The sequence below is a fragment of the Bombyx mori genome, chromosome 19 (assembly GCF_030269925.1).
Source record: "Bombyx mori chromosome 19, ASM3026992v2".
Classification (NCBI taxonomy): Eukaryota; Metazoa; Arthropoda; class Insecta; order Lepidoptera; family Bombycidae; genus Bombyx; species Bombyx mori.
In genome coordinates, this window is record NC_085125.1 from 3650699 (window position 1) to 3675306 (window position 24608).

General features: G+C 37.3%; 1 protein-coding gene and 1 long non-coding RNA gene across 3 annotated transcripts in view; one reads left to right on the plus strand and one right to left on the minus strand.

The window, feature by feature from the left end:
- Positions 1-4220: 4220 nt before the first annotated feature.
- LOC101741185 (hemocyte protein-glutamine gamma-glutamyltransferase) overlaps positions 4221-24608 on the minus strand; it is a 28764-nt gene continuing 8376 nt past the window's right edge. Inside the window, exons 2-15 of the mRNA XM_038017739.2 lie at positions 24074-24152; positions 21616-21746; positions 20972-21090; positions 16960-17092; positions 15829-16012; positions 14053-14270; positions 13167-13352; positions 11361-11580; positions 10940-11098; positions 9769-9889; positions 8584-8692; positions 7345-7505; positions 6125-6316; positions 4221-5343 (exon numbers count right to left, since the gene is read on the minus strand). Of these exons, the coding sequence (XP_037873667.1) occupies positions 5251-5343; positions 6125-6316; positions 7345-7505; positions 8584-8692; positions 9769-9889; positions 10940-11098; positions 11361-11580; positions 13167-13352; positions 14053-14270; positions 15829-16012; positions 16960-17092; positions 20972-21090; positions 21616-21746; positions 24074-24144 (2097 nt within the window). The 5' untranslated portion in view covers positions 24145-24152 and the 3' untranslated portion in view covers positions 4221-5250. The remainder of the gene's footprint in view (positions 5344-6124; positions 6317-7344; positions 7506-8583; positions 8693-9768; positions 9890-10939; positions 11099-11360; positions 11581-13166; positions 13353-14052; positions 14271-15828; positions 16013-16959; positions 17093-20971; positions 21091-21615; positions 21747-24073; positions 24153-24608) is intronic.
- Positions 5217-24608, plus strand: part of LOC134200644 (uncharacterized) — a 40020-nt gene continuing 20628 nt past the window's right edge. The window contains exons 1-2 of one of the 2 annotated variants that reach the window (XR_009975648.1): positions 5219-5358; positions 5514-5821. This is a non-coding gene — a long non-coding RNA (uncharacterized LOC134200644). Of the gene's footprint in view, positions 5359-5513; positions 5822-24608 lie in introns of those variants that run through there. The other variant, XR_009975647.1, reaches the window with a different exon arrangement.

The window sequence follows — 24608 nt, forward strand, 5'->3', positions numbered from 1 at the left end:
TGGAACAGCGCCCCTAGCGGCAAACGTACTCGGTGTTATTTTGTGAGTGCGAGTTCATATTAACGTTGTGATCTCGTAACCGAGTAATTTTACCGAAATGAGTACTACGAATGACATTTGTGCGAGTGCGTGTTACAAATTAGTGGATTTTAACGTTTCGATCGAGTATTTCTTTAGTAGTTTTATTTTTCCAACTAGAGAGGCAAAAATATCTTGCCATAGAGCCTAATCTTTTTTTATGAAAAATGATAATATGGAGTGAAATGGATTTGATTAATTTGAAGCATTAATCAATTGGCATGGAATGAAATGAAATGAGATCAGATAATATGGGATAAAATATAATCTCTGCAAAATGCTGATTATATACTGAGATTTTTTTCAGTGGACCTTTTCGAAGACTTCGAGAAGCTACGTCCAGCGGTTTTGTTTAATTTTTTAAAATTTTCGCACTTTCACAGATACTAAACAGTTAATAAACCCACGTTACTTTGTTATTGCACAGATGGGTGGACGAGCTCCCGGCCCACCTAATCTTAAGTGGTTACCGGAGCCCATAGACATCTACAACGCAAATGCCGCCTCCCACCTTGAGATATTAGTTCTAAGGTCTCAGTATAGTTACAACGGTTGTCCCACCCTTCAAACCGAAACGCATTACTGCTTCACGGCAAAAATAGGCAGGGTGGTGATACCTACCCGTGCGGACTCACAAGACGTCCTACCACCAGTAATTACAAAAATTAATTTTGCGGGTTTGATTTTTATTACATGATGCTATTCCTTTACAGTGAAAGTCAATCGTAAACATTTGATAAGTACGTATTTCATTAGAAAAATTGATACCCGCCGGCGGGATTAGAACACCGGTGCATTGCAAGATACGAATACACCGGACGTCTTAACCTTTAGGCCAGGACGGTCTCAAAATTACACTTATACACGAAGAAATATTAAATACGCATTAACTAAGAAACATTAAATAGACAAAATAAAACAATTCACACAATTTAGCTCCTCGCGGTCCCTCCAAAATGTCTTTTCATCTTTTTTTCCTAGTTGTTCAATTGTAAATGAATAAATCAAAATCAAATCGAGTTTACGTTCTATACGGTGAAAAATGAAGAATTGTGAGTGTGAGTTGAGATATGCTACTCGCTTCGCAGGGCGTTTATTCACCGAGAGCAGCAATAATATTATTTCTCGTATATTGGTAGCACGTGATGTTTTGGCATTAGACCGTCTAAATGAAATACAACGCATTTTAACAGCATTTTAATGGGAACGAACAACTTTCAAAATTATTCGGGTAATGTCACGTGTTCAATACTATTTTGTACCTTTAGAATTAAAGTGGCTCAACCCAAAATTCTTAGTTTCTGGTAAACTTCAATATTGTAATACAATAATTGTATTTTTTTAGTTTTTCGGTTTAAACACTTTAAGGCATGCCATTTTATTTGAAAAAGACAGAAAGAGTACTTTGTCCTTTTCTAGACTAAAAGAGACTGTTTAATTTTATAAGCTGATAGAATAATATAGAAAAGAATAATAGGATACCCTCTAATCGTCACATTGGAAAAAGGTATGGCTTTATCATTTTATCATTTAAATTATTTTTTATTGCACTTATAAAACTAATTTAATTTACAATATGTAACTACATATATCTATAACTAATCCGTACTTGTCAAATTCCTCATAAATTGTCAATATTCTTAATAAAATTCCTATTAATAATATACAAGTGCAAATGTTGAGCTGCTTGCCAGAAATGATATAATAGTGTTTTGTTTTTTTGTTGTTTCCTTGTAGGCTGCCTGTAATAATCTAAATCTGTGTGAAAGGCAATAAATGATTTTATTATTATCTACTAATGGTAGTCCAGTGGTTGAAATTTGACCATAATTTATTTAAATTTTAAGTTTGAACATTATTATAGTTCTATTGTCACCTTTCTATTATCATCATTTCTTTAATAATAATTGCTCTATGTCGCCAAGGCTACATTATAGAAAAATAATATTAAAGACAAAAAATATTAATCTATTCTCAATTTGACCACAGATTGATAAATCAATAAACAAAAAAGTATAAATGCATGTGTGTGTGTGTGTGTCAAATACATGGTAAAGTGTGTAAGGTTTTTTTATTCATTTAGTTTATGTTTTTATTGTTTATGCACAATTAAAAAAAAAAATTAGCAATCTGCACTACTTCTCTATATTCTCTATGAGTGTGGGAAATTTCATACTCCTCCGTCCGCGCAATTTTCGTAAAAAGGAGAACAACATTTTGGCTTCACGTATTACCTACTTAAAATGTAGGTTATTAATAATAATACATAAGTGTTTTGAAATATAAAACTAATCTTAAATTTTTTAGTTATACCACTTCCATTCTAAGGGTGCAATTTCGTAAACAAACTTTGCCGTAATGGCGTAACCTTTAAAATACACGAAAACTGCCCAGCATAAACATATTTTTTTAGTAACTTTAATAGAAGTATTAGAATTAGAAGTTTATTATAGAATTTATTTAATTGTAATTACATATTTAGACATACTTAACATAATTAATCTTGGAATAGGTAATTATTTCAGCTTTTTTTAATTAACGAAATTATGTTTTACATAGGTTTAATCATCATTTACCCGTTGAACGTTTATAAAATGATTGTATTTACGGTAATAGTGTTGATGATCTTCATTAGGTGGCCCAAATATACTAAAATTATTACGAGCATCCATCCTTATTTATAAATGTGTAAAGAAGCAAAATTATTATTACATTGTTCAAATTTCTATATAATTTATAAATATAAATCTGTACGTATGTGCCTGTAAATATGTATATTGCGCGCGCGTGTGTGTGTGTGTGTGTGTGCGCGTGTGTATATATTTCTATAATAGATAGGTACACAGTGTGCAATTCATTTCGAAATTATTCTTGCCCATCTAATGGTTGTCTGGAAGAGATCACTCTTAGCGATAAGACCAAGAAAGAATGTTTCACAATATTTATTCATTTTGTGTACAATAAAGAATACTCTTTCACTGGTGGTAGGACCTCTTGGGAGTCCACACGGGTAGGTACCACCACCCCGCCTATTTCCGCCGTGAAGCAGTAATGCGTTTCGGTTCGAAGGGTGGGGTAGCCGTTGTAACTATACTGAGACCTTAGAACTTATATCTCGAGGTGGGTGGCGCATTTACGTTGTAGATGTCTATGGGCTCCAGTAACCACTTAACATCAGGTGGGCTGTGAGCTCGTCCATCCATCTAAGCAATAAAAAAAAAAAAAACTATTTCACTCTCTCTCTCTCATCAAACAACTCTTTAAAAAAAGCAATGATTTAATAAGAATTAAATGAAAAAGCAAAGAATTAATATGTATTTACAACTAGCTAGACGTCTATAAAATTTTCTGACCGAAAAAATATATGTGTATAAACCATTAGAATAGATAAAACCTTAAAAAACAACATTATTATTAAAAACGAAAGAAAAAATCTTGATATTGTATTGGTTTCACGGCAAAAATTTTAGTGACTACTTAACTTGCTTGAAAGTGAAGAAATACTCTCAAAATCCATTAATTTGCAACTCGCACTCGCACATACAATAATCGAGAGGCTCACTTCGGTAAAGCTATTCGATACATGAGACAGCAACATAAACAAACCTTCTCTCTCCCACAAAATGAGATTCATAAGCTTACCACTAGGTGGCACTGATACAACCTCACACAAATTAAACATATCATTAACATCGACTGAGTAATTAAAAAAACTCGCACTAAGCACAGGTACATTACCCATTACTCGAATAATTATAAATATCGTTAGAAAGCCTGGCATTTCAATTAAACGCCTTAAAAAAACCCTTGCGTGCTACCAATATAAAAGAAAAAATATATCGCTTCTCAAGATGAATAAACGTCCTGCAAATCGAGTAACTCGCACTCAGAGCTCCGCACGTTTCACCGTGAAGAGCGTACACTCGATGCGAGTCAATCGATTCCATTTTTGAAACTCGCACTAAGCCTACTGATATACAAAGCACTTGAGACCTCATGTCTCAAGGTGAGTGGCGATTTTCACTTTGTAGTCTATATTTATATATTCCTGAGTTCGTTTTACACATATTAACATATAAACTTTAATTACATTAAACTTACAGATAAAATATTATATTCCAAAGAAAACAAAAAAACAAATACAAAATTTAACAAAACTTTATTTCAAATATTAATTACAAATACCGTGATGTTTTCATAAACAAAGTAAATAATAATTTATTTTGTAAAAACTATAACTTGTCATTAAAGCTACCTTATGAAAATAGAAATTAAGATGAAGGATATCGCTCGACAAAAATATTTAGCTTCAATACATTTCGTGCCCCGGAATAGACTCTTAACGAATCCAATATCAAGTACAATTACATAATATAGAGATTTTGTTCATATAAAATAATAATGTGTATATACTATAATAATAGTTTTGTTATCCGCGCTAGTAATAACTGTATGTAAATATTATTTATGGCAACGGCAATTCTTGCAAAAAATACTGTGTTTATAAACATAATATGTATTTTTGTCGTTTGTCGTACTTTGATGGAATAAAACCTTCTCTATAAGATCAAATAAGTATTGTTTCCAATTAATTACAAAAACAAAGAAATCGATAAATAGGTTTTTTTTTTTAAATTGAAAACTCCTTTAACTTTCGCCTTAATCCTCGTTCAAAAATTTTAACAGAATGACACTTAAAATATCAATCCAAGTTTTGGCAGACATCAAAGCAATTAAAAAACTTGCGTTTTGTTTTTTTGTTTATGTGATCTTAAAATGATTTAGAGCTTTCCTTTAGCATATTAATTCGAGGTAAGTTTTAAAACTTTTTAGAAGAATTACAGAAGATAAGATGAATAACAATTTTAGGAGTCAAAATTCGTCAATTCTAAATGCTGCGTTTTGTTTTTATATAACAATTTTTTGATAAACAGTCACGTATCTTGAGGTTGTAACTGTATTTACACTAAAACTATTTTGTTCTGAGATACGTAAATTATGTGACTATATATTTAAAATACGATGACTTAGCTTAACACGAAAATTTACCTTTTAATTTATCTTTAAGGTAAAATATGGCCGCTGTACTTATTACCTAAATTCTTATTATAGTCCGTCCGCTGTAAGAATGCGTAAGTGATTGAGAAGTCGATGTATGAATTCGTTGTCAGTTTACCCTTCGAGCACTTCCGTGGTGGCGGCTCCGTTGATGTCCTTCAGCTCGTTCGACTTGAATGTGGCCACGAAACTGATATTACCCAGTTTCTGTAACGTTAACGGGTAATGTATTTTAAATAAGTATTATATATATATATATATCGCGTGGTTTTTGTATTTTTTCTATTAAAGTTCAATAGTTACGTAGTCCTCGTTCACAAAGAGCATCGTGTAATTAAAACTAAAGAAGAGCTTCAAAATTATTTTTTTGTTAACAGAGCGTATTGAGAGCATGGCGCTATTATTTTTCATAGCAATTTTCTTTCTACGTAATCATTGGTAGCTTCAAGGGGATATTCTGGTTTCACTGAAGCTTCACCTAGATAGACGAGCTCACGGGGCTCAGCCTGATAAAATTGCCAACTTCTCCCCTAGCAAGAACTGTGCTTTGATGAATCTGCCACCGGATCAGAATCGCAACCCACTCAAAAGGTCCCGTGAGGAATTCACTGGGTTGGATCTACCGTTTGTGTCTATGTGACAATCATTGTTCAAATGTATATTCTTTAAATATACCGGAAGAATATGTATTGTTTTCATAATGGAGAGTGTATCAAAAATTTTATTGAACAAAACAGCACACACATGGACAGACAAAAATAGCGACTTTTTTATATTAGTAATTAGTGCTGGTAGTGGTTTATCCCACTGAGTTTCTCGCCGGATCTTTTCAGTGGGTCGCGTTTCCGATCGGATGGTAGATTCTACGAAGCACTGCGCTTGTTAGGGCTAGTGTTAGCAACGTCTCCCGGCTTAAGTTCCGTGAGCTCACCTCCTCGAGGTCACTAGAATAGGTAGGAAAAAAAAAGTGGTGTAATTAGATACATACGTTAGGTTGAATAGGTAGTTCAACGGTGAGTAGTCCTTCAGGAGCGACGTCCGCGGCGGGAACGCGCAGGGCACGACCCGCTATTCCCGATGACGTCACGCGGAACTCGCACCCACTCAGCGTACTGTTCAGAGGGTTCAAAAGCGACAGTTCCACTGTTGCCGGCTGCCCGATGATCAGGTCGTCTTTGAACTGCGGAAACGTTGGCTGTGATTATAACTGACAAGTGAGATAGGCAGCGGCTTGGCTCTGTCCCTGGCATTGCTGACGTCTATGGGCGACGGTAACCACTCAACACCAGGTAGGCCGTGTGCTCGTCTACCTACCAAGGCAATAAAAATGAGGTCACGAAATTTTTCCCCCACTAAAACTGTAATATTTTTTTCTGTGCCACACTGACTATAAATAATTATTAACTTTGCAGCAGAAACGTAGTCGTATGTGTTTACTCTTTCGCACTTAAACAACAGACATTCTGTCCGTTTCATTCGCACATGAATCTGCCTTGCCATTTTACAATACCGGTCATTTGAATCGTAATATAGGTATATATGGCTGACATTACATTCTAAATTCAAATGAATTTTATGTGGAATTTCAGTGTCAAGTTTAGTCCTTTGCTTATTAATTAGGGTTTCTTTTCACTACACTTATATTCTTTTTCATTATTGGAATGGACAAGATATAAATACGTTTAATTATTGATATGCGTGTTCCGTCGTGGTAACAATGCCGCGCAAACAGCTCATAACATTAATGACGTATTATTAGTTTGACGTTTGACGTTATTATTGGTTTGAACGCTTCCGAGATGCAAAATTTTGATCTAATCGCCTGAAAACTAAAGTCTACAACGACAAATTAAAGGCGATAGTGGAAGCAACTTTCAGTGTTAGTATCTAAACTTTCTGTATACTAAGAAATTTTGCAGGCAAATTACCTTAACATAATCTATACTATTTTAAAAATCTACAGTGGTTTTTACGGATGTTCCGTTATAACTACTGAACCATGCATACGATTGACTTAAAACTTGGTATTCATGTAGAAAATACATGTACTTAATGGATAGGCTAATATTTATATGAGTGTTGGACTCCCTAATAATGATGACAATAAATAGCAATGTTAATTTTAAATGCCCAGCGAGGCGGGCGAGTACGGCGAGTAACTAATATAACTTAACGCTTGCTTAAGACTGTTTTCGTGTTTCGTTGTACCTTAATGTTAATGTTCGGTTTGAGGATCTGGAAGTCGTCGTCGTCAGCCCAGGACTGCTTCGTTTCATCGACAATGGCCATCGCAGATATCTTGATGTTCCCGTACTCCACCAGCTTCGGCAAATAGTCCTCTACTTTCACCACGAGGCTGACTTCTTCGTCTAATGAGGGTGGGTCCGAAAAAGTAAAAAAATAGGTTCAAGAAAATTTTAATTACACAAGTTAGGTTATCAGGTCCTGTGAGGTGTGGCCTATGGAAGTCTAAGTGCTTTGTCTAATGGTACAACCATGTTTCGAATCGGAATATATGATATTTTGTGGCAGTATGGTTGCGAATACCGGTGCGTTCAGAATAAAACAAAAAAGTGGGTATTGTGAGCTTCGACGGACTTGGACATAGTACACTCATAGTATATACATATAAAAAATAAACAATAAACACTATAAAATACACTAAATTTATGAGACGAAGGACTCAAACTTCCTATCTAGCACGAAGTAAAACTTCATTTCGGTTTATATACAATACGTTACGTTGTGGCCTATGGTAAAAAGCATATTAGTAGGTATTAAAAAAATATAGGATTGAAATTTTATTTATTAGTATTTTTATCGATTGTCGTGAGACGTAAACACAATTAAAACTACTCTTACAATTTAATCCCCCTAAATTGTAGATATAGGGTTTTACTGTCATTTTTTAAATTTCGAATTATTTGTGACAATATAAAAAAAATTCAAACGCTGTATGAATCGTTACGAACGAGATTCGTAAGAAAAGAAAAACATTACAAATTATATATATATATATACTTTACTGGTGGTAGGACCTCTTGAGAATCCGCGCGGGTGGGTACCACCACCCTGCCTATTTCTGCCGCGAAGCAGTAATGCGTTTCGGTTTGAAGGGTGGGGCAGCCGTTGTAACTATACTTGAGACTTTAGAACTTATATCTCAAGGTGGGTGGCGCATTTACGTTGTGGATGTCTATGGGCTCCAGTAACCACTTAACACCAGGTGGGCTGTGAGCTCGTCCACTCATCTAAGCAATAAAAATAATAATAATCTTATTTTGGACGTTTCTTTACATTATGTCACTTTACAATAATAATTTACGTGGTAGCAGCGGACGCGAGAGACTTTCTAACTACCTACCGTTTATTTTCTTTCACAGACAATTTCTAGATTTTGTCACGTTTCATTTCACGCAGAACGATCGAAAAAATTAACTAACTCACTTTTCTGTGGTCCAACGTAGAGTTTTCCTTCGATTTTTTTGATGATGTCAAATTTAACTCCGTTGTAGTAGAAACTCGATGCGCTCAATGATGCCTTTATGTTACGTCCCTTTAAAAAACATAATAGTTGAAAGACTAATTAGACTGATCCGGTGGTGCAGGATTTGGCACACCTAACTGTTGTGCTGTGGGTCTGGGGTTCGATACCCACACGAGCAAACATTCGTCTGATAGACAGGTTTGTTTAGTCTTTGGCTAGATGTTTATTATCTATATACGTATATATTTAAACGTATTTAAGTTTTTATGTCATTCTCTGGTACCCAGAAGATAGGGAAATCTAATTTGGGATCGGATAACCGTGTGTTATTTGTTCCCAATTATTTATTATTATCGTTATGATAAGATATTCTCTTGGTTTATTCCCAAGAATAAATATGGGTATGTAGAAATTAATTTTGGTTTTATCAATCCTTTATAGATATTATATAGAATATTAATGCAATCAATACGTATATCTTGACTGTATAATGATCACCGTGTGTGTGTGTGTTTTTTTTTTTTTATAGCTTAGATGTGTGGACGAGCTCACAGCCCACCTGATGTTAAGTGGTTACTGGAGCCCATAGACATCTACAACGTAAATGCGCCACACACCTTGAGATATAGTTCTAAGGTCTCAGTATAGTCACAACGGCTGCCCCACCCTTCAAAGCGAAACGCATTACTGCTTCACGGCAGAAATAGGCGGGGCGGTGGTACCTACCCGTGCGGACTCACAAGAGGTCCTACCACCAGTAATTACGCAAATTATAATTTTGCGGGTTTGATTTTTATTGTACGATGTTATTCCTTCACCGTGGAAGTCAATCGTGAACATTTGTTGGGTACGTATTTCATTAGAAAAATTGGTACCCGCCAGCGGGATTCGAACACCGGTGCATCGCTTGATACGTATGCACCGGACGCCTTATCTTTTAGGCCACGACGACCAACCAAGTTAGTAGTGTAGTACACCAGTTGTTTGGAGTCCCAGTGGAATGAGTTTTTTTAATCCTAATTCTGTGAACACTGGTTTTTTAAAATTTGTATTGGCTCAGTGAATAACGCACATGCAAATTACTTTGAGACGAGAATTCGACTTGTGAATTGTGCCGTATTTATAATACAGTAGTACGCAATTACCTGATCCGAAACATTCTTGATGTCGATTGTGACCTTGAAGTCTTTGCCGATGGAAACTAAATCGATGTCTCTTAGTTTGAAGGTCACGTCCGTCTGTAAGTTGCTCACTACTGAGTAGTACCTGAAAAATGTATTGATTAAATCAAAATTTATAACTTAAGTGCTTGGAATTAATTACAAGCCAGATCCCATGTAGGTACTACAGATATATCCTTGATGTATTTTTTTTATTTTAAGCCCTCCCTTTACCTTTTCATCCATTTTTTTTCAGTAAGATTTTTGACGCAATTTGCGAGCATTGTCGTCTAGACGACCCTTTGAGCTTAAGGGAAATAGACATATTTTATTTAATAAATTTTACATCAATATTATAATATTGTAAGTATTTTTTGTTGTTCTTTCACGTCGCGTCGATACGATGCAAAGGATCGGACAGATATTTGTAAAATGTCAGTATTAGATCAGGGGAGTGACATAGGCTACATTTTATCCTGAAAAAACATCTTATTCCCGCGTTTTGTTATCTTTAGAAAAAATACCCGATTTCGTCCGTTTAAGCTTAAAGATTGATTTGTGACCAGAATGATGCGCATTGGGTCCGCAGACCTTATTTTTTGTATTTGGGTTGCTTTTATAGTGGTCACGAGTTGTATAGAATTAATAGTGATACTTAAGTCATTGGCGCTGTTCCTTGACCACGCTATGCCGTGGGTAAGAGCTTTATACTAAAAATTTTTGTTAATGAATTAAGAAAACGCTTTCAAACTTTACCGCTATTTAACGCAAAACATTCAGTTTTGAACCGTAAAGAGCTGGTAATATTAGATTTATTGAGAAATGTATGCCTCTTATTTCAATGTGACGTCTTCTTGTTTAAAAATAAATTGGTTGCCTATAAAGTCTGTTTACGGACGATAGTTGTACGTGATAACGTCAGTAGCAGAACTATTCGAACTGCTAGCTCTGACCTCACGCGAGAAGAGAGATAAATGTGTCACAAGCCAACGCTTGGGCCGATCGTGCGTCTCTATCGCTTGTTCCGCGCTCTCGTTTGCACGCTCAAGCTCAGGCGGAACGTGACACTTTTTCGCGCGTGCAGCCGGCGTTTATCGATTTATAAAACCTTATTAAACATAAAGAAAAACCTCTTATAAGTGAAAACGTGAATTACCTCTTCGCTCTCTCCGAATATCTGACTCCGTTCATCAGGGCCAGCCTCTCTGAAGCCGTGCCTTCTTTGTATTTGTACTGGCTGGTGATGTCTTCCCGGTCTTCATCGCCGATCGGGTCAAACACGAACGGCTTCTTCGTCAGCACCATACGGCCAATGCTGCGAAATTGAATACATGAAAATTGTGTTTTTTTGTGGAGTGTCTTTTACGTCCTAATATCTATAGACTCTGGCAACCGCTTTTTTTATTGCATAGTTAGGTAGACAAACGGCACAATCCAACTGGTGATAAGTGGTTACCGAAGCCCGTAGACATCTACAACGTAAATGCCGCCACCCATCTTGAGGTATGAGTTCTAAGGTCTCAGTATAGTTGCAACGGCTGCCCCACCCTTATATATAATAACAAAATGAGACGTACTGATAATTATTAGTGTCCACCATAGAGAATCCAGTCTCAGCCTCGGGGTCCTTCCTCCAGCGCATGAGATCAGCATTGACAGAAGCCAGCATGAAGTCGACGTCATACGATAAACCGATGACCCCTTGCTTGATGGCTTCCAAAGGTGCTGGGCCGCATTGGTACTGGCCTTGTGACGTCTCCTGGGGAGTCGCGTCAATGGCCTGCCATCCGCCATAACCTGGGAAAAAAAAGTTACCCTGAAGGTCAGCTTTTTGATACTGTATTTATCGAATACAAGAACATTTTACTGGTGGTAGGACGTCTTGTGAGTTCGCACGGGTAGGTACCACCGCCCTGCCTATTTATGCCGTGAAGCATTAATGTGTTTCGGTTTGAAGGGCGGGGCAACCGTTGTAACTATACTGAGACCTTAACTTATATCTCAAAGTGGGTGGCAGCATTTACAGCACTTAACACCAGGTGGGCTGTGAGTTATTTATGTCATCATCTATGTTATCTATGAAATAAACAAAAAAAAAAAGAATGCACATAGATACCGAGTCCGTAACGTCAACACTACCATACGAAATTAGGAAAGTGTTTTTTCAAGATGTCTATAAAATTATAGATAACTAGAGGTCCCGCAGTAGTCGAAATTCGACTATAATTAATTGGAATTGTAAGTTTGTACACTATTATGATTGTATTTTATACTTCTATAATCACAAATTTCGCCAAGATTACACTATAAAAAATATTAACAAAGACAAACAATATTTAATCTCAATTTGACAACAGACGTCAAGAACAAAAGTTTGTCAATAAAAAGTATGCATGTGTGCGTCAAATACATGGTACGTAGTGTGTGTAATGTTTTCTTTATTGATTTAATGTATGTTTTATGCATTATTTAAAAAAAATATTAGCATTGTGCACTTCTTCTCTATATTTTCTATAAGTGTGGAAAATTTCATACTCCTCCGTCCGCGCAATTTTCGTAAAAAGGGATACAAAGTTTTTGCTTCACGTATATAATATATAGATAATGACATTTGCGTTGTATGCGGAATAGATGAAGTTAAATGTTAAGGTATCTGTTTCAATGAAGCTAATTTGACGACATTTGAGAACAAATATAATATCATATTATGATTACAAAATATTTGTAATTGAAGATTATTTTTCGTTAAAAATTATCTTTAATTCGCCCAATAGCTTATCAATCAAAGAGAAACCAAAGTAAATACTACCCTACCCTACTATGTATTCTTAGAGTTAAAATGCAAGTCTATAAGATCCAGAGCTTGATGCGATGTATTAAAATTAACAGGAAATTCATTTATAGACCAGCAGGTGAGCCATTAGCCGGTCACCGTCCTCGCCGAACCCATCGCTTGCAACGAAGGGCTCTATGAGTAAATTAACCCACACACACAGCCCACTGAGTTTCTCGCTGGATCTTCTCAGTGGGTCGCGTTTCCGATCCGGTGGTAGATTCTGCGAAGCACTGCTCTCGCTAGGGCCAGTCTTAGCAACATTTCCGGTTTGAGCCCCGTGAGCTCATCTACTAGCTCGGCGAATCTAGAATAAACCCTCGAGGTTATTAGAATAGGTAGGAAAAAAAGCCATTAACACCATCAAACTCTGAGTTTCCTTGCATCAAAACTCAAAGATTTATGAATTATTTTCATTCCTTAATGCTTAGGTTCAAATAGGCCATGCTCCTTTAAGTTTTCATGTCCACATTCAATAACATCCCTATGTTTTATTTTCCAAATAATTCACTGCATCCCCCCTTCATTATCCCATCAGCTATAGACTTACCGGTTGGGAGGTCTGGTCGCGCCATCCAAACATCGTTCCACACGTGATAGTTCCAGATGGAGTCAACGGATTCCATCTCTTCCATGTTCTCGCTGTAGTATTTGTCGACCGTCAGAGTGCTGTTAGCGTCGTGGGCCGACACTAAATTGGACACTACTCGTGATGGGATCCCCAAGGCTCTGCATACTGAAGTAATATAATTGCTATATCATTCTTGTATTCTGGTATTAGTTTAGGTTAGGTTCTACTGCCATGCCTATTTCTGCCGTGAAGCAGTAATGGGTTTCGTCTTGAAGAATCGGGCAGCCGTTATACTGTAGAAACTGAGACCTTAGAATTGATGTCTCGGGGTGGGGTGGCCATTTACGTTGTATACGTCTATGGACTGCGGTAACCGTTTAACGTCAATTGGGCTGTAAGCTAGACCACCATATAAGCAATAAAACAAAGGAAGAGACCAGGAGATGATTCCTATGACGACGACATCGCAATGTGCAGTACACATTACTTGTGCAGTATTAATTTTTTTGAAGATAAGCTGTATAAATAGTCAGTAGGCAGCGGCTTGGCTCTGGTAACCACTCACCATCAGGTGGGCGGGCCGTATGCTCGTCTGCCTAGAAGGGCAATAAAAAAAAAGAATATTTCTAACAGGTTTTTCGATTTACGATAACCTTAATCTATGTAAAATTATTGACGTAAATATTTTTGAATCAAAACTGTTTGTTGCAAACTTTTTTAAGGTAAGGTCTATAAGAAGTGGGTGGTTCTGTTAAGGTACTATAGGTTAATGGATTGACTAAGGTACACATGTGTACTGCATGTATTATTATTTGGTATCGGCACAAATTTTCATGTCACCCTAATTAGCTGTATGTGCACTTACCGGCGGTGACGACGCCAGCGAACACCCAGCACTGCCCATAGGGCACCGTCTGCTGGGTCTCCAGGAATTGTGCCAGGATCTCCACAGAACCGGTCCATTCGGACGGGGCTGTTCCATCGTCGTACTGCCCATCCCAACGACCAGCCAATACTCCGTCATCGTCATTCGAGTTCACAATCTTTGAAATAACACGAGCTACCTTAACTGGATCACCGCGTCTGTAACGAAATTATTGTGAGCAAGAAGGGTTATCGTATGGGACATGGGCATGGGACGGGCCTCGGGGCGAACCCCACTAGCCGGGTGGAAGCTCCCTGCCACTCAGGGCTGGGGTAAAGTCACTGTGAGCGTATCTCTAAATCGCTGCAGAAATAATCAGAAATAAATACCCGACCAACAAAAAGACCAAAAAAGGCAAAGTTATTTTAATTTAATAATATATTTTAGTGTTCTTTGAAAGTTGTTGCAGGATAAACTAAAGAATGCGGAGAGGACTACTATAAAGAGGAAAAGGAAACTGTTTATAACCGAATTTTAAATTGTGAGTCCGCACGTTTAGGTACCAACACCCTGCCTATTTCTGCCGTGAAACAGTAATGCGTTTCGGTTTGAAGGGTAGAGCAACCGTTGAACTGTAAAACTGAGACCTTAGAATTCATTCCATGAGGTGGGTGTCAGCATTTAAGATGTAGATGTCTATGGGCTCCGGTGATCATTAACACCAAGTGGGACATGAGCTCGTCCACCCATCTACGCAACAAAAAAACAAGAACTTAATGACTCAAGCTCATAGCAATTGGCAATGCATCGCACGATTCTTTTCAAAACCTAACAAACATATTCCAACGCACGTTTCCTAGGTAATTCAATGCCAGACTCCATAATTTTTCGTAAATCAGGTAAACCTAGGACGTTAATGTACCGATTAACGTCGCTTATTCTTATCAAAAGCTTATCTCGCATTCAATCGCTGTCGCGAACATTCATGTCGGTTCTAGAATATTCCGGACACGTACGTACGCGAGGTGACGTTTCTGACTGCATCTACCATTTAGACTTCGCGCATCCGTATGGAATTACCAGTTTGCACTTTCCATTTATGTGTAACTTGTATTTATAGAAAACGTTACTAAGTTATCGGAATATTACAAAAGAGTCGACTCTAGTAGATCTATTTATCTTTAGAACAGGCGATCCAGTTTGGGTAATTTAAATTTAAAGACTTGATTGATTTAATGATTTAATTGACTGAATTGAATGAAAATTTGAATTAAATGACCTGTAGATGTAAATGATAATGACTTGTGCAACATAAACTTTTTTAAGGGATTTTCTATAAAATCACATATATTTGTGATGGCGCTCACAATATTATTTTAGTGTTATTGGTAAAGTCAGTGTCTATTTTTGCCGTGAAGCAGTAATGCGTTTCGGTTTGAAGGGTGGGGCAGCCATTGTAATTATACTGAGACCTTAGAACTTATATCTCAAGGTGGGTGGCGCATTTACGTTGTAGATGTCTATGGGCTATAAGCAAAAAAAAAAAAAGTCATGCATTTTGTTATAGTATACTAGGCTTCGAAGATCATGCCGATTTATATTCGCATAGTCATATGACTGGCATAGTGCAAGTGCTTCGCATACTGAACAGAATCGTCCAAAAACATATCTGAGTTAGCTAATCATTTTTATTTTCGTCCCTTACGCCAAAGAAGACTTAAAATTAATAGATTATTCAACTTTAAAATCGTCAAACCACATCTAGGTTACACTTACTGGTTGAAAGGAAATTCGGCTTTATCCAGCATAAACATACAGGCGGGTAGGACGACAGCGTCAAACTGTCCATAGAACCACGGCTTTCCCCTGGTCGTCTTGATGGGACCCACCCAGACCTTACCAACGTCGTTTAGCACATACTCCTGGAGTAGAGTGCAGTCTTCCATGTAGGTTTGGTCATCTGGACAAATTGTCATTAGGTTAGTACTGTAAAAGTGCCTTGATAGAGAGAATCAAAATTACTTTTTTTTTTTATTGCTTAGATGGGTGGACGAGCTCACAGCCCACCTGGTGTTAAGTGGTTACTGGAGCCCATGAACATCTACAACGTAAAATGCGCCACCCACCTTGAGATATAAGTTCTAAGATCTCAGTATAGTTACAACGGCTGCCCCACCCTCCAAACCGAAACGCATTACTGCTTCACGGCAGAAATAGGCAGGGCGGTGGTACCTACCCGCGCGGACTCACAAGAGGTCCTACCACCAGTAAAACTTTTACGGCTTAATATTAAAACTGTAGAGTACAAAGCTCCTATAACACATATTTTACAATACGGTTCCACTTTAACACGAAAATAAAAAATCCCTAAACCCTACTTATAACAAGGTAATTAATGTAAGGGAATAACCGAAATTTTACTGCTTATTTTTTATTTATAATAGGTAAAAAAAATATATGCAGGCACAGTTGAGGTGTTTCAGAAAAACTACTCTCCTTTACTATCATATTTTATAACACGATTTCGCACAATACGAGACTTTGTAGGAACATATTTACTGGTGGTAGGACCTCTTGTGAGTCCGCGCGGGTGGGTACCACCACCCTGCCTATTTCTGCCGTGAAGCAGTAATGCGTTTCGTTTTGAAGGGTGGGGCAGCCGTTGTAACTATACTTGAGACCTTAGAACTTATATCTCAAGGTGGGCTCCAGTAACCACTTAACAACAGGTGGCCTGTGAGCTCGTCCACCCATCTAAGTAATAAATAAAAAAAACTACTGTGTTATAGGAGGGTTACCTGTATTCGAAGTGTCGGAAGTAATATAATGACAAAATAACGCGAGATTAAGCCGTAACAGTAATATAAATTGTGTCTATGGTTAGCGAAAAGCGAAAGAAATTCTTACCAGGATTCCATGGGTTAAAAAGAATGTAAATATCCTGGTCAAAGTCGTAGATCTCGCGGGCTGATGAGTTCTTCTGTCTGGTGACTACTCGGAGAGACCAAGTGCCCACAGGAAGCGTCACAGGAGTTGATACCTAATGAATAATAAATACACTTTAAGTATCATTAACGTGACCATTTTTTTTTGTCAAAGTGGGACATCTGCGAAATTATATATTAAAAAAAGTATTTAGTGCTTTACAAGTAGGTATTTTCTTACAGAAGATAGAATAACACAAAAGAATCAAAGCACTAAACACAAAATAGTTAGTACCCTGTAATAGTCTGTACCTCTTTTGTTAAATTAGCCCATTTAAACAATTATACCTCTATGTTGAATGACCGAATGCGGGACTGTCCCTCCCAAATCGGGACGTATGGTCACATTAGGTATCATGCTAAGCGGTGTCAAGTGCGTCTTTTGTTCACTGGCGCGAGTTCGATGCTGCGCGAGTGTGTGTGTTATGTTTTTTTTCTCGACTTAACAAACATAATAATAATAATACGATGGCGATAATAATAAAGATAAAGAGCGGATGATTAGCGTGGTAGGGAAACGTGATACACAGAGAGGAGATTCATGTGACTAGGAGATGTATGGAAATGGTAGTGCAAGGTAGAGGGGGAAGAGGTCGACCGAAGAAGACATGGATGGAGTGTTTGAATGACGATATGAGAGAGAGAGAGAGGAGTGGGTATTGAGATGGCGGCTAATAGAAGAGAATGGAATAGAAAAATTCGCTGTGCGATCCCACCTAGTGGGATAAGGTGGAGACAAAGAAGAAGAATAACGCGATGGCTCGTCGTGAATACTGAATGTATTGTCTTGTATAACAGTAGCTTACAGCTTAGTATACTTTTCTGTTTTCTATTCTTTGATCTATTATTGTTTGTTAGTATATGGTACGTAGTATATTGTCGTATATTTCAATTGAGAAAAGAGCGTGAAGTTCGGATTGTAATCTATAAGATCTGCCTTGCCCTCCAAACTGGAATGCTTGAATGTGCGCTCTGGCTAGACAGGCAGTCTACAGTACCTACTTAAGCGAACCTTCAATACGTTCTGTCACAAATAGATCTTAACATTAATTAATAATACTTTAAAAACAGACAAAAAACATGCTTTTGTAGCTAACTGAACTAAAAAGTAGATCGTAATTCTCTATAAGTTCAAAATAAATAAATGGTGGGATAAAAAAAAAAAATTATAATTGTCACTTAAAGTTGGTTTTAACACGGCCGTGTTTATAATAATTTAGAGTTTTCGTGATGACGGACGTCCGTGTTAGTCGAAGTAATAAAAGTAGTTATCAGTCGAGAGAAACGAAGAAAATATAATACTGTTTTTAAGTAATAATAGTGAGATGTTAAAAGAAATCCTTTACACGCATGAAATATGAAATCCTTGCACACGAGTTTAATACAAATTTTTCGATTCTTTATTTTCATTAAGATACGTTAAAACAAAAACAAATTAAACGTTAAAAATAAACCACAAAAAGTAACATTGATTTTTAATGAACCAACCTAACAGGATGACCGATAATTTTAGTAATAAAAAACACGTTTCAATATTATTAAGATTGTATCAAAATTATTAACGAATATTTATTGATATGTTATTTATTGATATGTTTTAAAGACAGCGATGCTTTATTTTCTGTATAAAATCTATAGTTAAATTAGCAACTGAATTTTATTTCTTTTTAATACGCTTTTATTAGCTTCAGACGTATGTACGTTAGTATGTATGTTTGTAATGGAATTTTTGAACACGATTTTGACCCCCTTCAAAACGTCGGATTAACTCGAGTTTGATACTTATTAAGGACCGATGAAAATCAATATTTAAAAAAATATATTGAAAAAATTGAAATTCAACTAAAAAATGAAAAATAAGTTATAGTTTTAAAAAAACTAACAACCTACGCTTTTATAGAAAATCCAACTAAAAAATAAAAAATAAATTTAAATTAATTTGAATTAAAAGTAGTGTAAGAAAAAAATGATTTTGTTAGTTTTTTTGAACTATTATTTATTTCTCTCCAACATGTACTGAATATCTCTAGTGCTATCAATAAAAATCAAAAGAGTAATACATAAATAAGCAATGGCGTATTCGTGATTTTGTTCGACCAGCTTTTGAACAGAAGCAAGTTTTTGCAATGCGTGTTTTTATAAAAAAAAAAAAACATATTGATTAGCTAAAGCCCGAACATAAGGTAAAATGAACATCACGAGTTGAATTGATGGGTAATTTGTTTTTATTGAGTTTATGTTGTTACTTTTTGTACTTTTAAAATATATAATATATCTGCACTTGTAGATAGGATAATTGTATTTTGTTTGCTTCATGCTGTGTTCCTTACATTTATTGGAATATTTGTATATTTGTCTGTGTATATGTGTTCAATACATTTATGCAATGCACCTACAGGTACTCTGTGCATTACCTTTGCTTGACTTGTCGTTAATGTCTGAGGGTTTTTTTTTGTTTTTTCCTACCTAAGCTGATGGCTCTGAGAGGCTTTTTTTTTTTTGCCTAGATGTGTGGACGAGCTCACAGCCCACCTGGTGTTAAGTGGTTACTGGAACCCATAGACATCTACAACGTAAATGCGCCACACACCTTGAGATAGAAGTTCTAAGGTCTCAGTATAGTTACAACGGCTGCCCCATCCTTCAAACCGAAACGCATTACTGCTTCACGGCAGAAATAGGCGGGGCGGTGGTACCTACCCGTGCGGACTCACAAGAGGTCCTACCACCAGTAATTACGCAAATTATAATTTTGCGGGTTTGATTTTTATTACACGATGTTATTCCTTCACCGTGGAAGTCAATCGTGAACAATTATGAAGTACGTATTTCATTAGAAAAATTGGTACCCGCCTGCGGGATTCGAACACCGGTGCATCGCTCAACACTAATGCACCGAACGTCTTATCTCTTAGGCCACGACGACTTCACTATTTCAGCGTAACCTTAACTAGTGTTGGGTGAGCTCACAAGGCTCAAACCTGACGACGTTGCTAACACGAACCCTAGCAAGAGCTGTGTGAGGGATTAAGTCCGCCATTGTATATCTTTATACTTTATACATAAAGTGTAAATAATGTAAGTTATAAAAAAAAAAATTCGTTCACATTCGTTCGTGTGTTATTTATTAGATTGATTTAAACTTTACACAGTTGTTCTTGGCAATGCAATGAAGGTGAATAAGCGCAATACCATCAGCCTACGAATGCAATTAAAAAAGGCAAAAGAAAAAATTATATTTGATTTTGTAATCATATTACATGGTTTTGACAACGATATATAGTCGATTGACTAGTTATATTTAATTTTGGGATTTTAAATATATTATTAGTTCGTCATTTTTTATTTTTTTATCAAACAAACTTATGTGTTGCTAGAATTTTGTTAATTAAACCAAGTTAGGTGTTGCTACAATTTTATAGTTATTTAAACATTTATACAAACGAGAAAAATATATTATATAAGTGTGGAATGTGATCACAAACCAAACTAGTATAATTTTCATATAATGTATTATAATTTAATGTTTGTTGTTTCTTTGATTTGAATAACACGAGTTAATGTTGTCATTAACATATTTATTAAAAATGGAGATTTCAATAGCCGGTTTGTCAATGTTCTATAAGTTTAAAGATAAATAACTTGAAAGAGAGAGAAAAATTAAGAATAAAATTACATGTCATAAGTATCCGTCCATCGATCATCCAATACCAGTTATATCATTTTATCTTTGAACTTGAGCTGGTCAAATGAATCATCCGACTTTCGACCTCTAAGGTCATTTTAAGCCGTGCTTCTGAATTTAGAAATGTATACATCTCGACCTTAGTCTAAGATATGATTTAATTCAACGATCCAAACCAATCGACCAAACCTCGTGGGAAACAAGCTAAAATAGTCACTATTATAATATTTAATAGAGCTTACTATCGTACCTCAAAGGATAGTGTGTTTTCTTGTACGTCTATTAGTTTAGCGGTCCATGAATGTTTGTCGGCTACCGCATCACGGCGCGGGAATACCGACCCTTGAGTCTCCATTGTGGGGTTGTCACCTAAAACAAAGATATTAGTTCGCATCAAGAAGCCTTCTGAAAAATTAGCCGTCAACATGATTGTTGAAACAACAATAACTACTTCATACAACATACTTCATACTTCAGTGCGCCACGTAGGGCACCGGTGACCTATATAGCAGTTAAAGTGTTAAAGGACTTAAAAGCAGACGTGAATCTTTTAGGTCGATAGCCCACCGAGTTTCTTCACCGAGAGGTAGGCCGCTGGCTACATGCTGCTTCCAAATCCGGTGGTTGATTCTGCGAAGCACTGCTCTTGCTAGGGCTAGTGTTAGCAGCACTTCCGGTTTGAGCCCCGAGAGCTCAACTACACGCTAGAGTGAAGCTGATATAGCCTCTTAAGGCTATCAGAATAGGTAGATATTTTTTTTGTGTCGAAGCCAACTGTGGTTGCGCGCGCCGCAACTACTGCTTATAGAATTGCACAATTTTGGTCACTTGGTGAATCGTTCGTGAATACGTCCTGCGATGGAACTCACGGAAACCTGTAATGGTTCGACTTACCAAGCGAGAAGACTAGTTGCACTAGGTCATTCGTCTCGTCGTAGGGTCTGGTGAACCGGATGACCCCGTTAAAAGGCTGGCCGCGACGGACGATCGTAGTTGTCGGGACCTCATCGTTTACGACCTCGTATCTGTTTAAAAAAAAAAAGAAAAACAATGATCTTCTTTGCCTCTTTTCTTCTTCTTCTTCGTAGCGTTTTCCCTGCTTAGTGCCAGGGTTCGCTTTCCTACTTAAGCTACTTTTGCCCGGTCTTCGGCATCCTTCTAGGTGAGGCTATTCTCCTCCGTATCTGCCTTTACCACATCCAACCAGCGTTTCGTGGACCTATCGCAGGGTCTGAGACCTGGGTTTCTATGTCTGTTTGAATAATGTTTTGTTTCCAATCGAAATGTAGTCAAACCGGTTTCAAGGTAGTCAAGGTGGGTGGTGGCATTTACGTTGTAGATGTCTATGGGCTCCAGTAACCACTTAACATCAGGTGGGCTGTGAGATCGTCCACCCATCAAAGCAATAAAAAAATAAAAAAATAAAATTGCTACCATGACTGAATCTGACACTCGTGAACACTTCACGAAGCTCACAGAGAATAAAATGGACATCATGTTGAATGACATGCCTTTCGTCACTCGATTACGAAGCGAAAGTTTTAATCAAGCCCCTATTAATTGGGAGTCCCGAAAAGTTTACTGACCCCTCGACTTTTGAATGATTTTATGCAGCTTTTACCACCTACTTTTTAAAATATTACGGTATATTCTGTTTTATTTTTATTTTTGAAGTAATTTGTTTTAAAGATTTTAAAACTGAAACGTACTGCTTAGCCGCGTGAGTGAGTTCACGGCTCACCTAGTGTTAAGGGCTACCGGAGTTCATAGAAATCAACAACACAAATACCAATACCTGTCTTGAGATATGAGTTCTAAATTTCACTTCAGCAACTACTGATCCACGGCAGAAATAGGGAGGATCATTATTCTATCCATATACCTATGGGTAAAGAGACCACCAGTCGTGTCTTTTCACATCTCTTACTTGTTTGCGAGGTTTTGGTGTTGTTTGTATATTACTCACACGCAAACCGCGACAGGAGTAGAGTTTAATGGTTCTCTTGTTAAAAAAAGGTCTACATTTGAAGATATTATTCTTGGGCTCGGCGCGGCGTCGATTCGTCTCCAAATGAGTGGAGTCGAAAAGAGTATGCTTTGTTATACACAATTTTTTATTTATTTTTTAGATCTGGGGATGGGATCACGGCCTATCTGGTGTTAAGTGGTTACCGGAGCCCATAGACATATACAAAGTAAATACCGCCACCCAACTCGAGACATGAGTTCTAAGCTCTCAGGTTTACAGTACAACGGTTGCCCTACCCTTCGAACCGAAACGCATTGCTGCTTCACGGCAGAAATAGGCAGGGTGGTGGCACCTACCCGTGCGGACTCACAGTTTACCGCCAGTAAACAAATATACAATTACTAAATTATATTAACTAGTGGCCCCGCAGTAGACGAAATTCGTCTATAATTAATTGAAATTATAAGTTTAAACATTATTATGGTTCTATTGTCAAACACTATTATTATACTTCTTTAATATTATCACAGATCTCGCCAAAACTACACTATAGATAAATAATATTGAAGACAAGTAATATTAATCTATTTTCAATTTGACCAGACTTTAAACAACACTTAACAAAAGTTTGACAATTGACAATAAACCTTCTTTTTTTTCTACCTAAGCTGATAGCCTTGAGAGGCTATATCAGCGTCGCCTTAACTAGTAGGTGAGCTCACGGGGCTCAAGCCTGATGACGTTGCTAACACGAACCCTAGCAAGAGCCGTGCTTCGCAGAATCTACCACCGGATCGGAAAAGCGAACCACTGAGAAGATCCGGCGAGAAACTCAATGGTCTGTGTCTGAGGGTTAACTTAATTGTCGAGCCCTTCGTCACAAGCGACGGTTTCGACGAGAATGATACCGGTGTTTGAGGTACTTAAAAGCACCGTTAGTGGATCGGGGGGATCCGAAATGACGTGTTTGGGGCGCCGTCGACTGCTTTTCATTCTGTCCGCAGGATCGGGAATGTAGTTACCGGCGGCCACGATGAGAGGGTTCTCGTGTCGTGCCGCTTTATCGAAGTGGACAATAAACAAAGAGTGTATTTAGTATTTATATGTATGGGCTAGTGTGTGTAATGATTTTTTTATTGATTTCATGTATTTGATTGTATGTATTATACATAATTTACAAAAAAATAGCATTCTGAACTCCTTCTCTATATTGTCTATAAGTGTATGAAATTTCATACTCCTCCGTCCGCGCAATTTTCGTAAAAAGGGGTACAAAGTTTTTGTTTCACGTATTAATTTATAGATTAGTAAAGTACAACGGTAGGTCTTACGGCTAAGATTGGACTAGTGACCGATTAGTCATTTTGTAGATAAGTTACTTGCCTGATAGTATTATGAGGTTGAGCATTTTCTCGTGGGTAGAAGTGTACAACGTCAACAAGTAGAGACTCCATTGTCTTGGCTGTGAACAAAAATTAAATTAAAATACTAATAAGAAAAAACTGATTTAGGACCTTTTTTTTATGATTGAAAGTTTACTGGTGGCCCGAAGGCCTTTCCAGTTTCACCAGGACAGGTGGGCGAGCAAAGGCTCAGCCAAGAGGGGCGGGATTTGCTAACAACTGCCCGAGCGCCTCCGAAGGAGACCTAACAACTCAAGAGCAATTGTTTCGCGAATGAATCTACTACCGGATCGGAATCGCGACCCGCTGAGAAGATCCGGCGAGAAACTCAGCGGGCTGATGCATGGGTTAGGTTGCACGTCGACCTCTTTGTCGAGTTCGACGAGTACGGTTACCGGGGTCCCTAAGCCTGCCCCTAGTATTAGAGCTGAAGGCATCTAATGCAAAGGTTATTGGATCTGATGGATCCGTAAGGACGTGTCTAGGGCGTCGACGGTGACTGGCTCCTGCATGCT